The sequence below is a fragment of the Arthrobotrys flagrans genome (genome assembly GCF_004000055.1).
Source record: "Arthrobotrys flagrans strain CBS H-5679 chromosome Unknown unitig_15, whole genome shotgun sequence".
Classification (NCBI taxonomy): Eukaryota; Fungi; Ascomycota; class Orbiliomycetes; order Orbiliales; family Orbiliaceae; genus Arthrobotrys; species Arthrobotrys flagrans.
This window is the reverse complement of record NW_027137545.1, coordinates 1,001,009-1,025,853: the sequence shown is the minus strand read 5'-3', so window position 1 is coordinate 1,025,853 and position 24,845 is coordinate 1,001,009. Positions and strand designations below refer to the sequence as shown.

The following is a 24,845-nucleotide window of genomic DNA, read 5'->3' as shown; positions in this document are numbered from 1 at the left end:
ATTTCTATGCACTTTGCTGACACGATTCACTCTTATTCTCATATACCTTTAAATTCAAATTTCCGCAACCCGCCCAACAAACCTCCCAAACTAACGTGCTGCGTCATGGCATCCCGTGATCTTCCCCCCCTCACTTCACACGAAGCCTCCGCCTTTTCCAAAGGACATAAGCTTAGATGGTAAAGTGGCTATAGTCACGGGATCAAACACCGATCTAGGTTTTGAACCCTCACAGCAATTTCTCGCACTCGGTCTGTCACGTCTGATAATGGCAGTAAGATCTATAGAGCGAGGCGAGGAAGCCACGGCAAGGCTCTGAGGACCTTATTTCCGAAGGCTAGAGTTGAGGTATGGGTGGTTAATATGGGGTCTTGTGATTCTATACAAAAGTTTGTTAGTAAGGTGGAGAAGAATTTAGAGAGCCTTGATATTGTGGTTTGGGTGCTGGCGTCAGTAGGCTGGGTTTGGGCCTAACGAAACCACAAGACATGAGGAGACAGTGCAGATAAACTACCTTTCCACCTTTTTATTACTTCTTCTCTCGCTCAAGAATAAATCCCCCCCGGATCGGCGGGGCGGTTGACAATTATTGGTTCAGCTTTAGCCAATATTGCTGCTCTACCAGACCATAAATCCTAACCGCCCTAGGCGACCCTAAAAAGTTTGGAAAAGCAACATATGGAAATTCAAAGTTACTTGGACATTTATTCCTTTGGAAGCTGATGGATTTGGAGTATATTAAGGCGGAGGATGTGGTTCTAAACCTCATCGAACCGGGGTTTCTGAAGGGAACGGAGTTTAATAGAGATGTCAAAGGGGGGTTGGCAATAGGGTTGAAGTTATTTCAGACACTAGTCGCTAGGGAGGTTAAGGATGCAGGAACTACAATTGTAGATGCGACTGTGGTGAAGGAGGCGCATGGGTGTTATTGGGAAATTAGACCGTAAGTTTTTCAATCTTTATAGGATTTATGTACTGATTGCTAACGTAGGTGTTTATATATTAGGTCCCCACCCTTTTTGTATACCCAAGAGGGAAGGGATACTATGGATAAGCTGTGGGGGAGACAATGACAGAGTTTGGGTTTGCGAAGGCAAGAGGTGTTCTGGAGGGGATAGAGTAGTATTTTTAGTTTCTTCATTATTGCTACTTCTTCCTTCTTTTCGTTGTTATTGAAGTTCCATATCAAGACTGTAATTTGGTGATTTCTATAGCTTTTAATCCTGTATTGTATTGTGGTTCTGAAGCCATGGTTTGTTCCGTTCTGATATCTTTCAGCGCGGGTGGCGTGACTTTTAACTAATATCCCATCCCACGAGATCTTTGCGTTGACCACGTTGTAAACTCTCAACCTCTCCAGCCAACTTCGCTCACGATTCTTCGCGCGCAAGGCCGTCAAACATGGTGACCCCAACTTCGACCTCCCTCGCACATACCTGCACCCGCTGCCTCCGCTCACGGACCCCCCAATTCTCCCGTCAATTATACCTTCCCTCCATCGCCAATTACCGCCAGTTCTCCGTCCTCCACCGCCCCCCACCAAACTACCCCGGCCATGTACCGCTCAAACTCCCCGAACGGCTCTTCCTCGCGGCTGGATCTGCCATAATGTCTTTCATCGACCCCCGCCGCGGAGATCTAATTGCTTTGCTTGGTGAAACAACTGCACAACCATATTTTATATATCGTCTACGAGATGCTATGTTAAAACACCCTACAGGCCGAAGAATCCTCCGCGATAGACCGAGGATTACATCGCAAAGTCTTTCGTTACCTTACCTGAGATCTTTACCGGCGAATACTATCGGTGCTACTTATGTATCTTGGTTGGATCGGGAAGGTGTCAGTCCCGATACCAGATCCGAGGTTCGGTATATTGATGATGCGGAGTGTGCGTATGTCATGCAGAGGTATAGAGAGTGTCACGATTTTTATCATGCAATTACAGGCTTGCCTATTGTTAGAGAAGGGGAGATTGCATTGAAAGTATTTGAATATGCAAATACTGGGCTTCCGATGACCGGGCTTTCGGCGTTCAGTACGTTGACAGTGAAGAAGGATGAGAGGGATAGACTTCTTGGCGTTTATTTCCCGTGGGCGATAAGGAACGGTTGGAAGGCGGAGAGTTTGTTGAATGTTTATTGGGAGGAGGTTTTAGAAAAGGATGTGCAGGAGATGAGGGACCAATTGGGGATCGAAGTGCCCCCGGATCTAAGGAAGATACGAGCGGAGATTAGGAGGAAGAGGAGGGAGGGGAAGGCAGGGAAGGTCAAGACTGTTGCTACTACGACTGGCAACGAAGTAGCTGAAGAGGCGAGAGTGGATACGGAAGCCGAGAGGGAAGAGAGGGAGCAGAGGGAAATTGAGAGGCAGGCAATGGAGATTCTGGAGCAAGCTGACAAAATGTAGACACCCATTTCCCTAGGAGCTTCCGTGTAGATATCCAATTCGGATCGTGGTTTGTATACGTGATCCCCATACATATAATACAAATCCGTAACGTACATACTCAAGTTAAGTATATAATTTCCCACAGAGCACAACATCCTCATCCATAGGTATCCACTTCACTTCTTTTAACCTCGGCGGCGTATACTCCCCTTTAACGTTAGACTTTCTCTCCGGCGATACAACGACACCACCCTTACCCAGCCATGTCGGGGCGATGGTGACGATCACATTATGCACAAACCTTCTATTCTCTTCGTCCTCCAAAATGGAATTAATCACATTCCCACCACCTTCAACCATTATACTTTCAATTCCCAACTCTTCCTTTAGCTTTGATAATATAGTTTCCCACTTAAACCGTCCGGAATCATCCACGGCAATACCGATATACCCCCCACCATATTTCTGCAGCATTTTCTTCCTTTCTACCACAATATCATCATCCCATCGGTTAGAGCTAACTAATATGAACGGTGCCCGCCCCTTTCCTTGCTTTGCAGTTTGGATAACTCTGCTAGATTCAGTTATCTCCCATCGGGCGTTTGGATCTAAGACTATAGGAATTGGTTGACGTTTTGCACCTTCAATACGGCTGTTGAGACCTGGATCGTCGGATATAGCCGTGGAGGCTCCGACTAAAATCGCAGAGTGAAAGGTACGAATATAGTGTGTCATTGCCTTTGTGAGAGGGCCGGAGAGTTGGGTTTGGATACCCGGGCCGAGGGAGAGGGCGGAGTCGAGAGAGGTGGCGAAGGTGAGGGTTAGGCTGGGGAAGCCATCGGTGGTTGTAAAGGGGAGGTAAGGTTCGAATTGTGTGGCAAGGTGGCCAGGGAAGGGGAGGATTGTCGACATGGTTGTGATATCTGGGGGCCTCGAGGAGAACTAGAGTGGTGGGCGGTAAGAGGGAGGACAGGCCAAGCGTGGTCTTACAAGCCAAACTAGCAAAAGTGTTGACTTTGGTGAGCCAAGTGTGGCATTTTGAGGCGGTTTTTGCGTTGTCGGCTTTGATTCTTTTGAAGTCTAGTTGGTCCCGTGACCGCCATGCACGAGGAAGGCTTGCGGTCCACTCGGAGCACCTTCGGAATCACATATTCCTTCCCGGCAGCATCAACTGCAGTACACGGGGATGTAATAATAAGAACCGCTCGATTCGATCGAAAAGTGCACAACTTGGACAAGGTACAATTGTCAACCCCTCTCTTCTAGAAAACCTGAGCCACATTCATGCATTGTAAAAAGGTCTGCAAGGCAGGTAAGCACGTAAACCCGGACCCGCTACCAATAATGTCGAGGCCGCTGGTTTCTGCAAGGTTGAGCCTCTTTAGCCGTTCAAATCAAAGGATCCCACGCTTTCGGACACCATACCGTCGAGTTCAAAGATGGGATGCACTTACATCCCAGGTATGTGAAAAGCATAAGAACGAATATTCAGTATGCAATATCAAACCTACAGGCTACCAATCGCAACGATTAACTTCAGTTCTACTGAACCGCAAAGGCAGACCCCAACACTGACGAGACGCATATACACTATGTACATATGCATGCATGGGTACGGTGAAGTGCGAGGAGGTTGGCGTTTCACCCACGTATAGCATGATGGCACCGACGGCACCGTTGGTTTCTGGTGAGCTCTACTTGTCTCCGTAGAAGCGGGGTAGGTTCAACAATTTTATTCCCAAAGCAGGGTGCTTCTGGGAAAGAAGATCTAGGTAGGTATCAAGATAGGCAAGTAAGTACCTAAGCAAAAAGTGTCTATGTAGGTACATATGTCTCTGACCCTTTAGTGTACGGATATCCACAGCGGCTATATCTCTGAACCCAATTCGATGGAGAGAAGGGCTGCATTCGAAAGGATCTTTTACGCCAAAAGAATACACCAAAAGAACCACATTTATTCCTCAGTGAGGACATTCTCCAGCCTCCCGTCCGTCTCTTTTCGAGAGAAACGTGCAGAAGAAGTTGGCGCGGTGCAACGCTCCTTCGTTTCGCGGTGCATATCCTTCTCGGATTTCGACTCGCAGGACGGATTGAATTTGTTGTTCTTGAATTGAATATTAACCTCTCTAAATTTAAGTACGGCCCAGGTGGTCTGTGATCCAAACCGCCCGGCCCGTCTGCAAGTATGTACATCACCATATGCGGTCCTATCAGAAGTACATTACCATATCACGTCCCCTTCAAGAAAAAGAATCCTGGCGAAAGACCCGGCGGAACAACAATAATGCCACAATGCAACCAGGGTTACGTACGTTACTTGTGTTGGAAAATACACAAAAAAAAAAAAAACGTCAAGCTGGTTATGCCCCGGAAGATGCCACACGTCAATGTGATCAGCATTGCTAGAAGTTTAAATTTGCCTGTCGTGATCACCAGGTTATACATACATATGCCTAAAGATACAGCGTTTTCTGGCGTTTGGGTTGTATTCGGTGTTATCTTTGCCTCTGCTGTATACATTCGGGTTTAGTGTTTCTGGTTCTGTTGTACTTTTTGTAAGCGCCGGCCCAAAAATGGGTACAGACTGGGTCCATCGACCAGCCCTGCACCAATCACACCGCTGTCGGGCGCGAAGACCCCTCCCTTGTTAGTTTCGCGTCGCTGATTGGCTGGGTCGGACATTGAGCTACAAGCTCCCCAGCTGGCCCCAGACCAAAGGACATCTCCCGTAGCGCCCAGAGATCTCGTTCCTTCGACTTGCATATAACGCCACCGCAAATTAAATTGCCCTTCGACCTGTCCTTCTAGCTTCGCGAAGTCTCCCCAACCATTGAACCAGGGCCGAGAGAAAAATGAGGTACAGAATAACAGAATATCCAGTAAAGTTATCGGGATTGCTATTTTTACATCCGCCGCCTGCGAAATTCCAACCTTCGAGTTCCAGTTAGTTTGGTTAGTTTAGTTAGTTCTAGTCCGTTATTCCCCCACATCAACATTAACAGCTAATCAAGCGCTGAGGCGACAAAGAAGGAAAAACAAAAGCTTGGGCTTGAATGAACTTTTGCTTATATACCACTACCCCAACTGTTGGGTCCGTTCCCAGATTTTTCTTCTCCCTTCTCCTCATCGCCCCGCTGATATATATCGTTTGCTTTAATACATTTCTGTTATCTTCTTGTTGGTTTGTTGCATCTTTAGCGCATACCTTTTTTTTTTTTACCATTTCATTTCAGCTCGCAGTCCGAATTCACACTCGCTGTGCCGATTCCGATATTCGATCCAGATTCCATTATATTAGCTTCCACCGGTTGGTCGTTATATATAGTCTATTATTTAATACACCGCAATACCCATCAACTTCGATCTAGACGATAAAAAATTTACCGCTTTTTAATTTTCTCTCTTTTATTTTCAAATCGGTTGATTAGAATTCCTGTTTGAGCAAGCACGGTCTTTCCTATATCTTACCGCCAGTCTCTGGAAGATTGATTGCCATTTCCCCACATTTATATATATATATCAGGAGACGTCCATAGATTACGTTGCCCGCGGTCGTATATCATATCATAGAACTCGACATACTTTTCAGTCAGTCAGTTACATTATAATATATCATCGAAATGGGTTTGTTCGACAGAGTCAAGTCCAGCGCCATCAGGCAAGAATCCCGTCCGGTCCACCAAATCCCACCCCAGCTCCAACAGTTCGATGCTTCCGCCTATATCGCCTCAAACCCTGTTCTTAAGCAGCAATTCTCCCAGCCAACGTCCTACACCGTGCCATCTGGCAGCCCAGGGCAGACATACATGCAACGACCTGGCAGCGGTGGCAACGGCGGAATTCCGACTCCAAACAGCACCCCCCCACCAGCTCAACCGACCCATCGTCCAAGCATTGATACCAATGTACCCCCTGTCATGCCTTCCCAACATCCAACTCAGGCCCAGGCACAGGCTCAGCAACAGGGACAATATAGCATGGTCTGCAGCAATAGCTTGACATCTCCAGGCGTTCAGGATGTCTATGTGGTTCCATTTTCTCAACAGCAACAGCAACAGATGCATGCGCAGCAGCAACATGCCCGAAGACATTCTTATGTTCCGGGGCAGCCGCATATGTATAGCAATAGCTTCCCAGCCCAGCAGGCCCCACAGGGTATCCATTACGGACAGCAGTCAATGCAAGCTGCACCTGCTCTTCCATCTTTGTCCCAGGTCCAGCAGCAGGCGAGATCGTCTCCTCGTGAGCAGTCTCCGGCTGCCCGTAGATATTCTATTCAAGCAGACAGACCATCCCCACCTGCCAGCTTCCCATCCCAACTTCCAGTGCAACGTATGAACAGCATCAGCAAGGGCTCCACAAAGCTCTACCAACTCCCGGAGTTGCAGATGCAAAACTTGCCAAACGAACCCGCGAACAAGTTCATCCCACGTAACTTGGACTCTAGAGCCGCAGACCGTGATGAAGTCTTGACCGTTCTTAAACCAATGAACCTCACGGACTACCTCACCATCACCGGTCCGGAAGATATCACCCGCCACATCCCAACAATCGACCGTAGCGAGGCTGCCGTCTCCGAATTCCAACATCCAGACCAAGACTCCATTGTTGGTAGCGCATACCCACTCATGCGAAAGCAATCGTGGACTCGTCCATCCGAAGAAACCTTCGGAAAACTCCTAACATGGAACGGTCGTCGGATCACCCCTTTTCCAATCCAGACTCTCGGTCGTTTGATCCGTAGTGAAGAAGATGTTGCAGCTTTGGCGGATGACTTCTGGCTCAAGCCCGTTCACACCGCTACCTGTGCTTGGCTCCAGGCTATCGATTCGTCGAGGTATAACGGCGACTATAACAAGGGAAACGCTTCTAGACTCGTTACTACCACTAGCACCAGCGTTGATGGTATTGCTGAAAACCGAGATCTCGATCCTTCCATGTTGCACTTCACCAAGCAATTCACTTTGTACCCTCCAGCTCAAGGCTCTGTTGGTGTTGCGAAGAAGGAAGTCGTCTTCTTCATGGACTTCGTTTCTCCTGGAGTTTTGACCGAAGCCGGTGGAAAGATGTGGGAAGAAGGAAGGGCAGAATCCGTCGCACAAGGATTGGAAAATCGCCTCGCGAGCTCTTATTTCATCGCAACCAGACAGGTAAGCCCATCTACCTCCTTCCATTTATATATAAGCATATATTTTTTTTCTTTGAAAAAAATACTTCCATCCCATCTCATTACCAATTGCTAATACATAACTTGAACAGGTAGCAACTACTGCCAAAAACCTCGGCTGCCGAGCCGGTGCTCTCTGTGACTACGAGAACATCGTCCTCTTCTACTTCAAAGGCCAGCCGGAATCCTTCACGGGCCCCGAATCCACTGCCGAAGTTCTGCACCTCAAGTACACCGACCCGCACGCCCGCTATGTGCTGGCCGAGTTGGTGTACCGTTCCATGGCGGACATGAGCGAACGCCTCAACCTCGGTGACCTCGGAAAGGTTGTTGAGGCGAATCAGCAGATGGCTGTTAAGAACTTCAACCTCATGTGGGGGACCGCCAGCGTTGTTAGGTGATATAAAAAAAGCATCTGGGGGGGGATGGTGTAGTCTTCTGGGAGACGGAGATGATATGCCAAATATAAACTCCCTTGCACAACATTTACGCTCACCTACCGATCTCATGACACCTAAGAGGTCACAGCACACCAAAAAAAAACCTAATACATACTCAAGTATCCACAAAAAAGCATCAAGATACCCAGTGCGGGGGGCTTCCTCTCTTACATTCACTACTTAAAACTTTAATGATTTTACTTGCATCTTCTTAGCGTTTCATTACTAATGTACGAATATTCTTTCTTTAACGAGTTTTCTTGTTTCCGACTCCGGCCGTCATTTACATACCTGCATTTGAATACCCTTGCATCTTGCATCGTTAATTGGCTTTTGTCATTCTTTTCGTTTCATTTGGTTTATTTATATCAATCCTCTGTATATTATTAATAAAGCTGCATACTCATATCTTTTGTATACTATATCATACCATATCATCCCACAAAGCTTCCAAAGTCAAACAGATATAAGACGGAAGAAAAAAAAAAAGTTGCATACCTCTTGCATACCCTCCGCTTACCGAAGTATAGCCCCAAACTCATCCTCCAGGTGGTAAAATATAATATAATACCCACGCATTCTTTACGTAAATCCTTAGTTGGAGCTTTTAGTTGAGGAAACTCCATAACAGCAATTCGGTCCGAATTCGAATAGCAAAAAAGAAAAGCAAAAGAGGGTTTCACTCGAACCCGAACGGATCATTTGTGGATAACAGTCGTGTGCATGAGCATGCGGGCTGGCCTTGCGGCGGTGGCCTAATAAGTTTTCGTCCGTTAACCTCAAAGGGAATTTTATGTGTGGCGGTGTAGGGGAGAAAAATGCAACAGAACAACGAGTCAGAGTCGAGGATACGGTGCACGTGGTGGCGCAGTTGCATTCTCTGGTCCTCTTTTTATGAAATCCACCCCCATGGTTTTTTTGTAACACTTCGCTCTGGTTTTAAATCGAGCGCCGGCATTTGAAGTCTAATCTTTTTTTCTTCTCGGAAAGGAGGTGTTTTGTATCTCTTTCTTTCTATTACATTAAGCCTCAGATGTATCAAACCTGGGTCGTTTCCAATCTATAGGAATGCGAGAGGGCCGCCTCGAAGTTTGAATTCGGGATCGTAGATGCTCCCTCGAACTAACCAACGATCACCGAGTAAACCATCGAGGGTGATCGACAATCGACACGCCATGAATCTTCAGAGATCTGCATAGGGCCTACCCAGGCATCTTCGGCAGGCGGTGGCTCCACATCTCCAAAACGGAAATAGAGCACACGCAGTTTAGCTCGCACTGTGCTTTCCGTAAAAAAAGGCGGGGCGGCGTGCATTAACAGGAAGAAGAAAAAAGAAGGATAGGTTGTGAAAAAGAATTCACACCCTTCCGTTTAAACCTGTTCAAGTATGGGCTACTGCTTTATCGACGGGTGCGAGGGCGGGAAAATGCGACGGGGTATTAGTGATAGTTTTCATGGGGCTATCCGTTTGTGGGAAATCCAATACCCATAGAATTGGGAAGAACGAAAGAAAGCAAAAAAAAAAAAAAGTTCGAGCGTTTCCCAAGGACCTAACCTCGAGAAGGAGAGACATGGAGAGAAAAAACAATGAAAGGTTGGGGGTCATCATAAGTTACCCTCCAAGGGCGGGATGGATACCTTTTGTAGAAGCGGCAATACCCACAAGCCCAGGGAGCTTCGGCACTCTGTTCTTTCCCGTTTCTTCCCCCTTCGCTGCATACGGTGTACCATTTTCGAGAGAATAAGCAGACGAGGAAGGAGAGGGAGAGGGAAAACTTTGACGCTAGGCACCGAATTTCAGATGTGGGTTTCAGACATTCGAGTGGTGGTATAAGCTCGGATGAAGCATACCACCGCTGCTTCGTCTTAACTTCGTCATGCATCATCGTTTCATGCCCCCCTCCCCTCGTATCGCCATCATGCTCAACCAGCAGAAAAGCGGAACTCCTGATCCGACAAGAAGGTATTCGTCATATCAAGCTGAAATCTCCTGCTCGCTGCTTTTGCTTCGCCTCCGATATCGCTATCACTTCTGGACCAGGGATCAGAGGGAAACGGAAGCCTTTCTCGAGTGAAATATGACAAGCGAGTATTATATTGCATATAGGAAACTTGCTCGTGTGAGCACCACCCGAAACCAAAGCAATCTTCGGCACCATTATCCACAGAGTTACCTGGAGGCGTCAATGCATGATCTTGGGTGTTTAACATACCTTGGCGCCAGCGTGATCAAAATTGTGCTGCTGATGCTCCCCCTAGCATTCCCGTGTACCATGCAGGATATATCCTCAAGACCTTGTACTTTGGTGTCCTTTTCTTTTCGACGAATGGGTTTGGATCGTAAGCGGTGTTCTTCTTTGTTCCTGTTGATAGGGCCCAAGCTAGCTAGCTAGCTTCAAGGATCTCATAATCCCACATGCTACTCGTGTCATCTGGAAAAGCATGACGCTCGAGCCAGAGATGTGTGAACCTTCCTCACCCACTACCAGCTTCCCTTTTCCGACGACCCAAAAATATGACACAGACTCTAAGGAATGACCGAAATTCATGATTCTTCCGAGAGGATATCCCGCCAAAATAGCATACCAAGTGACAATAATTGTTCTGGAAACTCATCGTTGGGAGCACAAGCTGGTCGATTTGACACTTTCGTGAAGACCTGAGGTCGGTCAGATCCCTACCAAACTGCCAAGGTCACACACACCTAAAAACGAAACCACCCAGCCTCAACTTACACACCTTAGCTTTCATCCGTACGTAAAGTGTACACTGAGAAGTAAAAAACCCTTTGAACATGCAGCTAACATGCATCTTTGATCAAAAAAGACACAACCGCATGAAGCATGCAGCCTAGTACTCGCGGTAGCTGTAATATTAAGATACCAGAGCAAATAACAAAGCCCCGCTGCCGAAAGAAACGGTCGAAGCCAAGGCACCCTTCGGCTTCGATAGAGAATTAAAGTCTGAAGCGGGTATCTTGTCGCATGCTCACCAAATCTCAAACTCTCATTCGTCGGAACTAAAACCGATACATCCCTAACGAGCTGTACTTTCATGCTGCATCGTATCTGTATTATCAACCCCACACTCCAAATTCGAACAAGGAAACCCCCTCCATTCGGGCGTGCAGCAGAGATGATCCCCACTTCGTGCACCCAAGGAAAGGAAACAGCACGGCTTGCATTCTTGTCCAGAAAGCGCCGGTGAAAGCCATCTAGCCAATTAACGAACACGCACTTGGAAAAAAAAAAAACCACACCACGGATCCGTAAAGAAGATAGTGGAGTGTACGAACAGCATTGATCCTTGTGACCAACTGCTGATTAAATTGAATCGAACGATGATATGATATCATGGCGTAAGTGAAAATTAAACCCAGAAGGTAAGAAGTGAAAAAGAAAAGAAGAAACATTCGAAAGAAAGAAGCGACCAGTCTAGCGATATTACAATCCACATTCGTTCAACAAATAACGCAACCAGGTATCCATCCTCTAGAAAAGAAAGCACACGACCCAACTTCAACGCCATCCCATGCATTTTGATTTCGCAAACAAACACTGATTGAAGGCATATATGTCTGCTTGGCCTTTATTAGTCAATAGTGAAGAAGAAAAAGGCGAGCCTAAACCAGCTCGGTAACGACAACTCCCCCTTATGGCTTCATCGGTAGTAGTTATATATTCATGTTGCTTATGCAAAAAATAGATCCTTAAGCCTCCCCATTGGTTCAGTGTAATCCCCTATCCATGTAATGCAGCAAATCCCATATCTCGAAACAGCTCGGAAAGTCAAAACGCAGTGAAAAGCAAAAGCAACGGCCTCCCGGATGCACTATCCAGCGGAACTAAAAAGCAGAGGGAAAAGAAAAGAAGATATGTAAAACAAAAGGAAACAGCTACTAATGCTAAGAAAGTCCCAAGAACGAAACGTGCTTGGTAAAGTTCGGAAGATCCGAAGACTTGGTAAGATAACAGCCGGGATCTGTAAGCAGGCTAGGTGGCACTATCGCTCTTTAATTTATATCCCGTGTGTTATCTAAGTCACGGCTCCAGAGTCGGTCGGTTTAAGATTCCCAATCACCCTTGGAAAAGTCGAAAGGGATGTCGCAAAAGTGCGTGGGTGGTGGCTACCCCACGCATTCCGGATTTCCTTGCTTCATCATCTAACCCATCCGTTTTCTTTCGCCATGGCAAGTAACTGGGAATCCTCCCAAAGCTCGATAACCTGTTCGTCTAGGACTCGTTCTTTTGGGTGAGAGAAGCGTCGGTACTCGTCGAAGACGTTGCATAGGGTCCATTTTTGAATCTTGCGAAGGCAGCCGACGATACAGCCGGTTCGATGCTATACGAGAGAGGGGGGATTCGGTCAGCTGGCGCGGTTAAGGCGTCATCATCGGATACATGCTTACCTTTCCCTTGTTGCAGTGGATCAAGATCGGATGGTTTCGTTTGTCCAAGATGATACTCACGGCCTTGGTGATCTTATCGAGAGGAACTACAAATGGTATCAGCTGCATGTTCGCATATAGCCGACCCAGGATGCATTGGCTACGTGACCCACCTTCAACAAACGGCTCCTTGTTGGCTCGAATTCCAATTTGAATGTGCTGGATACCGTTCTGCTGCATGAACTCAACGTTCGCTTGAGGGTACTTCTCGGGGATCAAGGTCCTAAATGTTTCACATCAGCTGTGGTTTTTTACAGAGCTACCTATACCGAACCGGGTGACGTACAGAACGGTTTTCAGCTTGAGCATTTTGAGATAAGAAAAGTTGGCCTCAGCGGGGAAAGAGCTTCGATAGACACCCGGCCAGACCATGGAGAAATTCTTAGGGACATCGTACTCTTCCAGGATGCTTTTGGAGCTTAGCGTATAGGTAGACAAGGTTGTAGATGCCGCGTGAGGCGATAGAGCGTTTGACTCTTCAGGGATTTGGAAACACAGACTGCCGGTAGAGGTCGTGTTGGTTCTCGATAGAAGGCTCGCACCGCTAGCAGTGGTATCGTCACCGGAGTCCTCCGGAACGGTAACCTCTGTTGCCGGGTTAGTCTGCTGAGCTCGTATGTCCCCAAAGCTTCGTGCGGCCTCGGCACTTTTGGGATGAGAAGAGCTCCGCATACCCTCCAACTCCTCCACTCCTCCAAGAAATTTCATGTTATACATCGAAAAGGACGATTCTCGTTCCAAGCTCACAGATCTGTTCAACCTCGCCCTCTTATTACTACGACCGCTGGAGAAAGATCTTGGTGTGAAGGACGAAGGAGGACCGAATGCCGACAATGGAATGGGAGATGTTAGATCGTGGACGTTGACATCGGGAAGAGCAACCAAACTGGTTTGGAAGGAGTCTTCTCGTCGAGGTGTTGAGATGGCAATCATCGCGTGGCCAGAAATGGTAGCGAACTGGAGATTGATTTGAAACCGAGGCGACGGAAGGCCAGTTCAGCTCGTTAACGGGGCGTGCCAGGGAGTTGAGAGCTTCCGGAACCAGGTAACGTAATATAATGAAACGGCTAAAGAGATCGGGAATTTCCTTTATGAAACAAAAAAAAAAAAAAAAGGAGAAACGGAGAGGTCCTAGGGAGATATGTCTACGATAGCAGCCAGTTGATAGATATGTTGGAAGAAAAATAAAATAAGAAGAACGAGTTTGGATGAGATGTGTAATGACGACTACCAATAAAGACTTTCGACTTGAGAATTAACACGCGAACGTGATCATTCGTTGGTAGGACTGATGAAGTGGATTGATTGCTGCAAGGCACATGGTTCGGTAGGACGAAGAGGAAGAGGAAGAAGAAGAAGAGGTCGATGGGAGTGGGGATGGGGGGTGATTAATAGGTCAAGAATCGAGGCGAGTGGAAGGAAGGTGGTCGTCCGACTAATTTTCAGATCCGATCAAACACGTGTGTGGGTGAGAAAAAAGCAGCCTCGATGCTGAGAACCTTAAGAGTCGTCGTCGTGTAAATTAACGAACAATAAGCAAAGAAAGAAAGGAGAGGGGAGGGGAGGGGACAGGGCAAGAGAGAACAGGTCCTCTTTCAGCGTTTTCTTTTTTTTCGTCCGGTGGTGTTACCCCAAAACTCCCTTGCCTGTTCAGAACTAACGTGGGCTAGCCTGCTAACGGCTTCAGGAGTAGCGTGGGAGGTACCGACTAGCGGTCAGTCCAACATTCATGACAAACGATTATAGCACGGGTCTCGTCGGAGGTCCAGTCGGAGGTGGAATGGATCGATCTGTTACTTTGGTATGAAGGCGCCGTACTGCGGCTGCCCACAAAATGTTTGCACTGTGTGTATGTAATGTATGTATGTATGAATGTTTTAGAACAGGATGTATTATTACATCCTGCAGCTTCTTGCAATTCTGGTAAGATGAGATGCAGATGGGAAAAGTAAAAGTATGGGGTATGGCTGAAGGAGACCGGGGAGGGGTTGAATGAAGTATCAATCAAGGTCCGTGCTGACTTGTTTCCCGTACCGACAAGAAAGAATCAAAAAAAGTGACAGAAGTATGATTGGAAGTTTTGCAAGTTGACTTTTGCAATTGAAATCAGATGACAGGGCACGTTGCGTTTGCAGCAGCTACAGGAGGTTGAGATGCAGTTGGAAAGGGCAAGTGAGAAAGCCGGGTCTGCCGTTGTTCGTTGATCAGAAGAGTGGGGGGTTATTGCTGCTCCATTCGGGTCATCTGGCAGCCCCTTCTCTTGCAAAATTGCTCCACAAAAAGGAATGCTGTTAAACCGCCGTCAAAAATATCCCCAGGTCCCGATTCCACTGCCGCCGGTTAGCTTTAGAGCCTCGAAGGCAGGAGAGAGGGGGGAAACTGCGTGGGTGAATTTGCCTTATATAACGGAAACTAGGACGACCAAGACTTCTAGATTTTCGCGAAAATTTTCTAGCTTGCTCGGGCGGTGCCTAACTGTTGCTTAAACCTGCTTTGCTTCGCTTTCCTTTGCTCCGCATTGGCTTTCGGTTTGTCTTTTTAGTTTTCGCTTTTAAAATTTTTTTGCATTCTGCAATTTCCAGATAATTTTTCTCTCTCGCAAAAGTTGGTTCGGGGCAGGCCTGAATGGAGCTTGATATCATGCGAGGTGCAAATGGAAAAGATTACCGAATGGCTGTGCCCTGAAGAGCATCGGAAGAAGACGGAATTCCATTCGAGGCAACTTGGACCCTGAGGTTCTGTCGATTCGGCCGCAAGACACATCTCCGTTTTCAACTGCGACCTGGTAGCAACGATTACGTAGGTTAACGTATACCCAGCTCCTCTTGTGTGCCCAATCGAGTGGCAATGGCGCTATCCCTAATGACTGTAGTGCTATTCAACGACGATCGGATCCGGACTTGATGATTAATGACATCAGGCCCAGTCGGGCATATAACTATAGTGCCGGTCCCGTTAGACCCGACCATGGTAAGCCATTGGCCAATCCAAGCTTAACAATCCAAGACCTCGAACCCCGTCGGTTAGTGTGTCTTTCTAGCTATCGGGCATCGGGCGAGAACGCGGCCCGGCCGCAGTCTAGCTGTAATTCAGTCCTTGGTAATACATACGGAGTAGCACTGCTTCCCGCATCCTATATAGTATCCCAAACGTTCAAACTTCGCATGCACGGCAAACTACATACCGTCGCCAATCAAGCATACGAAAGGTGGAGAAAGGAGTACGTAAGCCCGCTTGCTCAATACCCGTCCTCGATGGTCTTGGCAAAAGCTTGTCCACCCTCCAGCACCCACATTCCAAAAAGACTCGGAAGCTGGTTTCGGCTTCAATATCAAGCAAGAAGATGCATACATACTCACTCATCATGCGATATGCCTTATCTCCCTCGCAAGCCCCGTCCTGACAAGCACGTTTCAAGTCTTCTTAGCCCAAGGCCCGTCTACCCGACCTGACAGCAGATCGTTGCTCCAAAACGACATTCCAACATCGAAAGGAATAACAGGGTTCCCCATCTGCCTGTTCAATGCTAATCTACTCCCACGGGGGTAACAGATCTTTCGTGGAGACCTTCCCAACTTTATATGGTCTGCTCCGGGTACCATGCACACCTGACCATGGTTCCTTTCGAGTTAACCTCAGATAGATTAAATATACGTGGCACAGCTACGGATTGCCTCTTTTTTCCCTTCGATGTCAATTAAAGTATAGCCGGTGGAGAATGGACTACGCGCTCGCTCTGTTTCGGAATTTAAAAGACAAAAACTTTATAGTTTAAAAAATCGAACAGGGTTGAATACTTTTTATATAAACCTTGGATGCTTTCCCAGCTGTGAATGCTCGAGTGCTTTGCCTCTCTCGAAAACCGTTTCATTTTACTTTGCCAGATGTTCTTTAATTAGTTTCGACCGCTACACAGCCACTTGCAACATCTACAACACCACTCGACGAAATTGGATGCATGCGACCAACAATTCTACGCCGATCCGAAACCTGGGAAAGTATCCTAAATTTGGATTCGGAGTAGGAAGCACACGATATCCTTTGGGGTCGTCCTATATATTCCTTTCGCCGCCCCAACTTTCTTTTTAGCGGCGACTCGACCTCATATACCGTCGTGAATATATACGCAAACAACATCTCGAACCTTCGGGTTGCGATATCTACAAAACCACCTGGTTTCTCAATCCGAGCGGAAAAATACAAAGCCCTGCGACCATGTTTCCACTCCTAAAACTCCTCCTCACCGTCCTCTACCTCTCCGTGTTCACCGTAGCTCTGCCATCCAAACGTAAGTCGGAGTGCATTATACCCTATCTCCAAACCCACCCATCTAACCGTCGCTAGAAGACCAATCCCCCCTATCGTCACCATCCACAAATCCTCATACCGGAAACGCAATCTGCAAAGGAGACCGGATACTCTGCGGGGACGTCTGCTACGACCCCACGGAAGCCGACTGCGATCCACAGTTTCTCACATTAACAAGATTTGTAAGACTTTTCCTCAATCCATCCTGTTGCCTCGTCGGCAAACTCCTCCGTAAATAATTTCTAACAATTTTTTTTTTTTTTTTGAAACGGCGCAGGGCGACCACATTTCACGTCTCAAAAAAGAAGCTCTGAAGGAAAAAAAATTGGCTCGAGAAGAGAAAGCGAGAAGAGCGGCACGACGAAAGAATGCTCCGTCGTCGATGGGGAGAAGGGCTCCACCGTCGCCGATGCTCCCAAGACCGATGAGGCGATCCGCCAGGGATGCGCATGCGGGAATCCCACCGCCGTCTTGAATCTTCTTTTCTTCGGGACATCCCAACGTGGTAATATGATATTGCGGGGTATCGGAGTTTGTTCCTTCTTGTACTTATTTTGAGGTTTTCGGATCTACTCGCAGGGGTTTTCTTTCATATTGTTATCAGATTTGATTCATTTGGAAACTAAACCGGAAAGGACGATATCAGACAGCCTCGTAATACACTGACGTAAACGTTATTCGGAAACAAGGCGCTGTGAGCGATGAAGGAGGGGAAAGAATATACACATACATGGTCCGCTGCGTATGGGGAAAAAAAATAAAAATAATAATAATACCGGCCATGTTTTCGGGGGAAGCGGAAGATATAGCAAGCGATATAGTGAGGATGGGCGAAAGGTAAAAAAGACAATCATGATCCGAAGTTCGTTATAAAAAATGGAAGCCACACACGTAAAAACCCCATCCCTCTGCGATAATAAAAGACATGCTTGACGGCTCAAAAAGAAAAGTAACGGAAAAAAATAAAATCGTGGGTAATGCTTCTTTTTGTTGGGGATTTGTAAAAGATCGACTTTTGGTGTCTCTGTCTCTGTTCTTTTCTTTTTTTCTTTCGAATCTACCAAAATGTTGACCTTCCAAAAAAAAAAAATTTACATCAACTCCTCCGCAATACACCCTAGCTCGTTCGAACAAAAACAACTACCTGTGTGCCAGACCGTAACTTGTCAGCTTCTGACAACTCCTCATCGGCTCCGCCATCGCCTCTTCGAGCTTCTTCTGGTCGACAAGGAACCACCCTTGGCTCTCCTGGATCTTTGTTGCCCTCCTCTCGTATTCTTTATCGCACCTGATCCTCAACCCCTTAATGTACACCGTCTCCGCATAATTATCCATTCTCTTCAACGTGTAAGTTAGCTTTTCCGCCGGTATCTTGTCGAGTTCGCTGGGGTTGACATAAAACGGCGCCTTGTACGTCGGCGTGTAGCGTTTCTGCGTGTACGGAGCATCGGGTGCCCATTTGAAATGGGGGCCGGGGTACTGACTCGCTCCTGTTCCGCCGCCCGTGGTTCCGCCGAAGCCGGAGAGGATTGAGGATATTAGAGAAAAGGCGAATATCAGAATTAAAGGCAGCAAGCGGATAAGCGTAGATCCTATCGAATTGTCGACGTCGGGACCGGCTTCGGCGTTCGCATTAGGCCGTCTCCGAGGGTTTGGTCCCCCGAAGTGGTGTATTCTGATACCCGGACCGCCGCCGCCAAGGTCGAAGAACGTTCCTCCCCCACCTATGTGATATAATAGTTAGAATCGATCGTTCGGGGAATGTGTAGCCTTATCGTTGAAACGAGCGTACCGAATGGGCCCCCTCCACCGCCGAAGAACATGTTAAATAGCTCTTCCGGCGATATCTCATCCGTAAACTGCTGCCGTCCGGGTCTGGCCTGGAACCCAGCGAACGGACCACCGCCACCACCACCGCCAGCCGAAGACCCTCCGAAGTTTCTAGATTCGGGGTCGCCGCCCGTCTTGTCGAAAATTGCTCTTTTCTGCGGGTCGGATAGGACTTGGAATGCTTTTGCGATTACTGTGGCACGCGAGTGAGGTTAGGTAAACGAAACACTTTGAACAAAAAAAAAAAAAAAGGCGCCGTATCGCAAGGGTCACATAAGAAGACAAAGACATACATTTGAAGGCCTCGTCTGCACCGGGAGCACCATTCTTGTCAGGGTGCATGACCAAAGCGAGCTTCTTGTACGCCTTCCTGATCTCGCCATCCTCGGCTTCCACCTTGATGTTGAGAATCTCGTAGTAAGCTGTCGGCTTGCATTTTCGCACTCGGTCGACGGCGGCCTTTTGACTAGATGTGTACTCGCGATCTTGTTTCCCTTGTTGATGTTCGCGGTTTCTGGCCGTTCCAGAGGACGATGCGTCCGCACCTGTGGATTTTGCCGACATGGTGTTTTTTTTTTTCCCTCTGTGGTGGTGAAGGGATAGAACCCTTGTGTTTTTTTTTTTTTCGCTCGGGAGAGGGAAAAGGAGGTTCGGGAGGATGAGGACGTATCGACGGATGGTAATGGCTAGTCGGAGGGTGGAATTGAATTGAATTGAGAGGGAGGGAGTTGGTCGTTGAAGACAATCCGGTGGAAAGGGAGAGCCTCGGCAGGACAGGATGGGATGGGACAGGTTGGGTTGAGGGCCGTTCGGCGAGGGCTTTGTTGATTGATTCGAGGATGAACGAACGAACAGATGATGGAGCGAGTTGTTGTTGTAGTTGATATGTGGTCAGAGCCTGAGATTATCCAGTCTCGGACTGGTTAATTCGGGAAAGTACCTTCCTGCTTGCCTAAAAGTGTACCTACATTGGCTGCTAACCAACCCGCCAAATCTTATTCGTTCATCCAAGGGTACTTGGGTGATTCAGGTAGATCTTGAAGCATAGTTTTAAATCGTCATCGTTCTGAATGTGAAGATTATATAATCCTGAACAGACTAGCCTGTGACGGTACGTTGGAGACTACCACCTCAACACATTCGAAGGCGTTGTGAAGCCTGCAGCTGTGAATTCATGAAAATCAGTTGGTATCGAAATCGATATTGATATGCCATCCTCAATTGCAATATCGCCCCGACGTGGCTTCCGGCCATGGCAGAACTCATCAGGAAGGACCAGAGCTGCGTGCTTCACCAGATAACAGACTCGATCCGGCTCAGGGATGCCCAAAAAAAACTGCATCTCAATTTCAAAGCTACCGTTTTGATCAAGATCCCGCACACGGCCTGGCTATCACCATCGTCGGACAAGGGCAAGACGCTCTGGCGGAAACTTGCCGTGGAAGGCTCTCGGAATATCCTCGTAAGTGGTATATTTCATTCCTTTCTTTGTTCCAATCGCAATACCATGTTTGATTTATATAGGTGCTAACTTGCCCAAAGTTGGATATAAAGCTATTGTGGAAGCAGGACACGTTCCCAGAAGAATGGAGCCATGTTTCCGAATCTCTGGGCCGGGTTCTCTCCAAATCCCAGGTATGGCCGTCAGTCTCTGCTTTGCCTAGATAGATCTACGCTGATGTATTTGATTACAGCTCTGGCAGCGCTTGGGGCTCTCCGCATCTCTTGAGATCCCCTCCCACGACATTATATATATTACCTTCACCTCTCCCCATCACACAACCCTCTCACCAGCCCTGCACCTCCCTACTTCGTCAGTTCGATCCATCCGGTGGGTCTTCGATTTCATCCCGTCCGCCACCCGTCCGAAATCTGCCGGACTTCAGCTCGATCACATCCAGCCGCTCTTCGACGAGTGTGTCAATTTGTTCCTGAACAACAAGGCGGGATCGTTGAGCCTGACCGGTGGATTGTTCGTACCCGGGTCGTCTCAGGTATGTTCCTATTCCCCGTATTCATCGAAAACTTTCCATCGGATATGTATTAACCGGTAATGTAGCAAATACGGAGCTCGATGGCGTCGGTCGAAACTATCACCTCTACCCTGGCGAGATACGCATCGCAGTGTGACGACTACACTTTGTTCAAGAGCAGAATCAAACAAATCGTAAGTGATACCATCCACATCTAACAATGCACCGATACCGACATGATGTTTATCCATTGATAGAAAGACAAAATTGAACATGCCGGCCCGATCGCCGAACGAGCAATCGACCTGCAGAAGGCACTAAGCAGCCAAGTCTACCACCAGGTCCTCAAAGCACTACAGGGGACCCGTCTTGGAAGAAAGACACACTACAGAAGCGGTAGCTTTGCTGAGAACGAGCTGTTGGCCCGACCCCTAGAGAAGTTCCAAGACCTCTTCGACGGAACTCGCAATATGCTTTCACAAGACGACAGTGATGACGAGGGAATGTTAGAAGAGGCCGAACGAAGCGACTTTGAGGATCTATTCGAAGAAGAAGAAGACAACTACTCCGATTTCGAAGACTTATTAGAGGAAACGAGGGCGATTCGCCAGGATACCGGTGACGACATGACCCCCGACTCACCTACTCCGGCTCGCAACTCCATCTCCCAACGAGGCCAATCTTCCGGCGCCCGGAATGACTATGACATGGCATCCGAATGCTCGGATTTCGGTTTCACACTGCTCGAAGACACCTGTACCACCGCCCCGTCACAACAATACCGTACCTCTCCGCTCGCTAACAAGGATGACGAAGGATACGACCGCTCTGCCGACCTCGAAGCACCCCTCACACCCGTCCCATCTTCCAGCCCGATCCGAAATACCCTACGAGCTCTCACCACGAGACCCCGTTCCTCACAACCGTTCTGGGAAAATGAAGAAAGCCTTGTGATGTTGCCCTAGCTGCACGGGCATCGTAGTTTCCTCGCCGACACCCCTGCTGAAATCTTGGAAATCCACCTACTCCTCTATAGCGTTCGGAGCTTTTGAGTTTCCTTTAAAGAAGCCCGCCGGCTGATTTTCTTTACCCTTCCCCTTCCCTTCGGTCGCCTCTTTCTTCCAGTGGGGAACTTGTACCACCCCTCTTTCGTATCGCATCGTATGCGTCTAATCATTAAAGAGGAACATGATAATTAATTAATTGCTAAATTACACTCGCACCTCGCCACGGATAAGTCGTAAGAAATGAAAAGAGAGATGCCGCTTTTCTTTAACGGAAAGAAAGAAAATCAAAGGAAGAGATGGTGAAAAAAAGAGAGATAAAAGCAACTAACACCCAAAGTCTGCCAACCCCGGCCCGTCTAACTATGCTCCAGTGTTCTATCAAGCGAAGTCCCACCTATCTACTAATCTAGTTTAAAACCCACCATTCGGGAGAACAAATGGAAAATATACATAAAAGGTGCGAAAAGAAAAGAAGCGAAACGAAAAGGGGAGGCCGTTCGGATACCTTACCCGGTCGGCGAAGTCGGACCCATCAGCGCAGCAATACTAGTCCTTCCGCGCGAACTACTCGTCGGCGTCGCACACGTCGGCGTCGTCATACCCGCCATGTGGACGTCCTCTCTACTGCTATTCATACTCCCCATCCTGCTCCCCTTCCCGCTTCTCTTTCCCACGCTCCCGCTACCGCTGTTATTACCCACCAAACCGCCCGATTCGGGAACGCACCCCATCATCGCCTGTTCCACCGCAATCTTCTCCAAGAAGGTTTTTATAACCACGGCAGCTTCTTCGGGTTCCAATTTTGAATTATCGACCACGAGTTCTCGGACACCGATCCAATCTCCGAATCGATGGATGACTTCTTCATCTCTGATTGCCTTTAAAACCTCTCTGTTCGTCAATTTCCGTCGAGGGTTGGTCTTCCGGCTCGGATGCGATAGACGTTTTAGATTCTCTTCGAGCGAGCAGGTGAGTATTATCGATACGAAAGGTGACGAACGACGCTTTGCGGCGGCAAGGTACTCGTGCGCGATGGATGTACCGATGTGGGAGTTTGATTGGCATTCGGTAAATATCCACGTGGTGGGGGAGTGGTCGGTCGAGGCGGCGTTGATGGAGTCCAGGAGGGTTGTTCTCTAAGGGTTGGAGTTAGTTGAGAGTTTGGGTGAGGATTCCGAAAGAGAGAGAGGGAGACGTACGAAAGCCTTCCGGAGGATTTGATACTCTGGATCCGACTGATTGAAGGTAGCACGTGCCGCATCGATAAGCAGATGGTGATCGAACACTCTGGAGTTCGGGATTATCTTCCTACAATTTCGTACCCTGTCAGTTTTTCCGGGCTCGACAGAAACTTGCGTTGGATTGACGTCGTTCTGCTCTAAATTCCAACAGCTCCATTTTCGTTTCAACTCGGAGCGGTATGGTGTGTGCCCCCACTCCAGAAAACCCGCTCAAACGATGGGATCAATATTTTTCCGAAGATCAAGGTGACCCCCACCAGAAAAAAAAATTCAGGACGACCAGAAAAGACGCAAGGATAATGTGCATGTGCATGGCATGGTTCTCGCCAGGCAAAATCCAATTTCCATGTAGGCAAGGACAACCAGCTCTCCTGCAACCACGAGCTAGGTAGTCAAGCTGGGTCAATTTTTAGAAGCTTCATCCCGGTCCGTTCTGGAAAGAGAAATGTGATAAAAAAAAAAAAGGAGAGGAACACCACAATGGCATGATGGTAGGTTCACTCACTGCAACTCCTTAGCTACCGTCAGTTTTCCGGTGCCCGGATAGCCGTTGATGAAGATCGTGCGTCCGACATTGCCTTTCTCTTCCTGCGGTGTCGTCGAAGCCGAAGCTGCTGCAGAGGTTGGATTCCACGCTTTCAAGACCGGTGTGGACGGTATCGAATCTAGAGAAGCAAGAGATCGTGGGCGGCTGGGCGTCCGAGCGGGAGACGAAGCGGTGGAAGGATTGGAAGAGCCGAGGACGGCGTCCAGGGCCAGCGAATGGTTCTGATGGTGCTGTTGGTGGTAATATTGTGTTACCAATGGCATGAAGGGGTCGCGGTCGCGATTGGATAACATTTTTGCATATTCTTTATACGTATTACGTAGCGGCAGGAGTCAAAGCTTTGACGGGTAAGATTATAAAGTGGTTAAGGGTGAGAAGGAGGCCCGGCAAGATATATAGCAGCAGCAGCAGCAAGCAAACATTTACTTGGAATGAACGCATTCTTTTTCTTATCAATCGAAACGGGGTCTTTCTTTCGAAGACGGCTAGTCCAACTTGTTTAAGACGTTCCGAAGAGAGCTCACTTTTTTTTTGATAGTTCTGTCCGTTAATTGTGTTCGTTTATTTGAGTTGCGTCTTACATTTGTCGGAGCTTACTGGTGGGGACGCATTCGGACATCAAGGTCTCGATTTCAGATGACCTGTTCCCGAACGGCTTGCCGGGCGGACGGTACGTATCCTCCGCCGGAAAAGCGTGTGATAAGAGGCAATCGGCAGGAGCGGGATACGTTAGCACGGAACATCAAGTATGCAGTGGAGTGTTTTGTGACTGGCCGTGATTGTTATGTCATGTCATGTCAGTCGAGTCAGTCTAGTCTCGCCATTGCAAGTCAAACTTGTTGAGATCCACAGCCCTTTCCCAGCGAAAGTAGCGCTTAAGTAAATCGGGTTTTTTTCTGTGCATCGGAAGCCGTACCGACCTTAGCTTGGCTTTAACGACTTACGGGTCCATTCAATCTTGATAGCTACAAACGTGCAAACTTGCTAGTTAATTATAACTGGCTACTGGGTTAACGTTAGTTGGTGGCTGATTGCGCGAGCCTTCCAATTCGGCATGTGAAAACGAGATACGCTCTCGGGCACAGATTCAAGCTCGAAAATTTTTTTGCATGAATCTGTCCTAGTCGGATACGCCTGGTGCCACAATCGATTGGCAACCTGGCCTGGTGGGTACCACACACCCTTTCCAGACTTTTGCCCATTTTGGCCGCTGGCCCCGTCTCGACGCCCTTTACAACATAAACAACACACAATCTAGTCTAGTCTATCATACATTCAAAGGGATATTGTTTTCATTTCCTTCACTAGCTTAGCTACAGCACTAATGCCTCTTATGAATACATGATTCAAATTTACATGTAGTTGCAAGATTGTGTATTAGTAAAGAAAGGAAGGGGGAAGGGATTGGGTTATTGTGGTGTCGAAGGGTCGGTGTAGGGGAATCATATGAAATTTTTCGAAGAAAAGGGTTCTGCTGTGTAAGAAAAAAAAAAA

At 47.8% G+C, this 24,845-nt stretch overlaps 10 protein-coding genes across 11 annotated transcripts; 6 read left to right on the top strand and 4 right to left on the bottom strand.

Moving 5' to 3' along the window:
• Window positions 1–722: 722 nt before the first annotated feature.
• On the top strand, window positions 723–1,073 carry DFL_000255 (uncharacterized protein; the record flags this gene model as incomplete). The annotated part of the gene is made up of 2 exons (XM_067631353.1): window positions 723–943; window positions 1,007–1,073. The coding sequence occupies 2 exons, from the start codon at window positions 723–725 to the stop codon at window positions 1,071–1,073; spliced, it is 288 nt and encodes a 95-aa protein (XP_067494783.1).
• A 328-nt stretch (window positions 1,074–1,401) lies between these two features.
• DFL_000254 (uncharacterized protein) lies at window positions 1,402–2,409 on the top strand (the record flags this gene model as incomplete). The annotated part of the gene is made up of 1 exon (XM_067631340.1): window positions 1,402–2,409. One exon carries the CDS (start codon window positions 1,402–1,404, stop codon window positions 2,407–2,409), a length of 1,008 nt encoding a protein of 335 aa, XP_067494782.1.
• Window positions 2,410–2,514: 105 nt separating this feature from the next.
• DFL_000253 (uncharacterized protein) lies at window positions 2,515–3,303 on the bottom strand (the record flags this gene model as incomplete). The annotated part of the gene is made up of 1 exon (XM_067631329.1): window positions 2,515–3,303. The coding sequence occupies one exon, from the start codon at window positions 3,301–3,303 to the stop codon at window positions 2,515–2,517; it is 789 nt and encodes a 262-aa protein (XP_067494781.1).
• Window positions 3,304–6,011: 2,708 nt separating this feature from the next.
• DFL_000252 (uncharacterized protein) lies at window positions 6,012–7,959 on the top strand (the record flags this gene model as incomplete). Its single annotated transcript, XM_067631318.1, has 2 exons — window positions 6,012–7,541; window positions 7,651–7,959. The coding sequence occupies 2 exons, from the start codon at window positions 6,012–6,014 to the stop codon at window positions 7,957–7,959; spliced, it is 1,839 nt and encodes a 612-aa protein (XP_067494780.1).
• Window positions 7,960–12,156: 4,197 nt separating this feature from the next.
• Window positions 12,157–13,378, bottom strand: DFL_000251 (uncharacterized protein; the record flags this gene model as incomplete). Its single annotated transcript, XM_067631307.1, has 5 exons — window positions 12,157–12,339; window positions 12,407–12,492; window positions 12,559–12,668; window positions 12,732–13,032; window positions 13,120–13,378. 5 exons carry the CDS (start codon window positions 13,376–13,378, stop codon window positions 12,157–12,159), a joined length of 939 nt encoding a protein of 312 aa, XP_067494779.1.
• A 1,970-nt stretch (window positions 13,379–15,348) lies between these two features.
• On the top strand, window positions 15,349–15,897 carry DFL_000250 (uncharacterized protein; the record flags this gene model as incomplete). The annotated part of the gene is made up of 3 exons (XM_067631296.1): window positions 15,349–15,415; window positions 15,563–15,665; window positions 15,864–15,897. 3 exons carry the CDS (start codon window positions 15,349–15,351, stop codon window positions 15,895–15,897), a joined length of 204 nt encoding a protein of 67 aa, XP_067494778.1.
• Window positions 15,898–16,660: 763 nt separating this feature from the next.
• Window positions 16,661–17,228, top strand: DFL_000249 (uncharacterized protein; the record flags this gene model as incomplete). Of its 2 annotated transcripts, none has more annotated exons than XM_067631284.1 (3): window positions 16,661–16,733; window positions 16,793–16,935; window positions 17,031–17,228. In XM_067631284.1, the coding sequence occupies 3 exons, from the start codon at window positions 16,661–16,663 to the stop codon at window positions 17,226–17,228; spliced, it is 414 nt and encodes a 137-aa protein (XP_067494777.1). The 2 variants fall into 2 exon arrangements, with proteins under 2 accessions (XP_067494777.1, XP_067494776.1); XM_067631283.1 differs by having other exon boundaries at window positions 16,790–16,935.
• A 665-nt stretch (window positions 17,229–17,893) lies between these two features.
• On the bottom strand, window positions 17,894–19,147 carry DFL_000248 (uncharacterized protein; the record flags this gene model as incomplete). The annotated part of the gene is made up of 3 exons (XM_067631272.1): window positions 17,894–18,477; window positions 18,546–18,776; window positions 18,877–19,147. The coding sequence occupies 3 exons, from the start codon at window positions 19,145–19,147 to the stop codon at window positions 17,894–17,896; spliced, it is 1,086 nt and encodes a 361-aa protein (XP_067494775.1).
• Window positions 19,148–19,835: 688 nt separating this feature from the next.
• Window positions 19,836–21,521, top strand: DFL_000247 (uncharacterized protein; the record flags this gene model as incomplete). Its single annotated transcript, XM_067631261.1, has 5 exons — window positions 19,836–20,045; window positions 20,126–20,218; window positions 20,278–20,577; window positions 20,643–20,750; window positions 20,814–21,521. 5 exons carry the CDS (start codon window positions 19,836–19,838, stop codon window positions 21,519–21,521), a joined length of 1,419 nt encoding a protein of 472 aa, XP_067494774.1.
• A 548-nt stretch (window positions 21,522–22,069) lies between these two features.
• On the bottom strand, window positions 22,070–23,644 carry DFL_000246 (uncharacterized protein; the record flags this gene model as incomplete). The annotated part of the gene is made up of 3 exons (XM_067631250.1): window positions 22,070–22,699; window positions 22,763–22,871; window positions 23,310–23,644. The coding sequence occupies 3 exons, from the start codon at window positions 23,642–23,644 to the stop codon at window positions 22,070–22,072; spliced, it is 1,074 nt and encodes a 357-aa protein (XP_067494773.1).
• Between the last annotated feature and the right edge of the window lie 1,201 nt (window positions 23,645–24,845).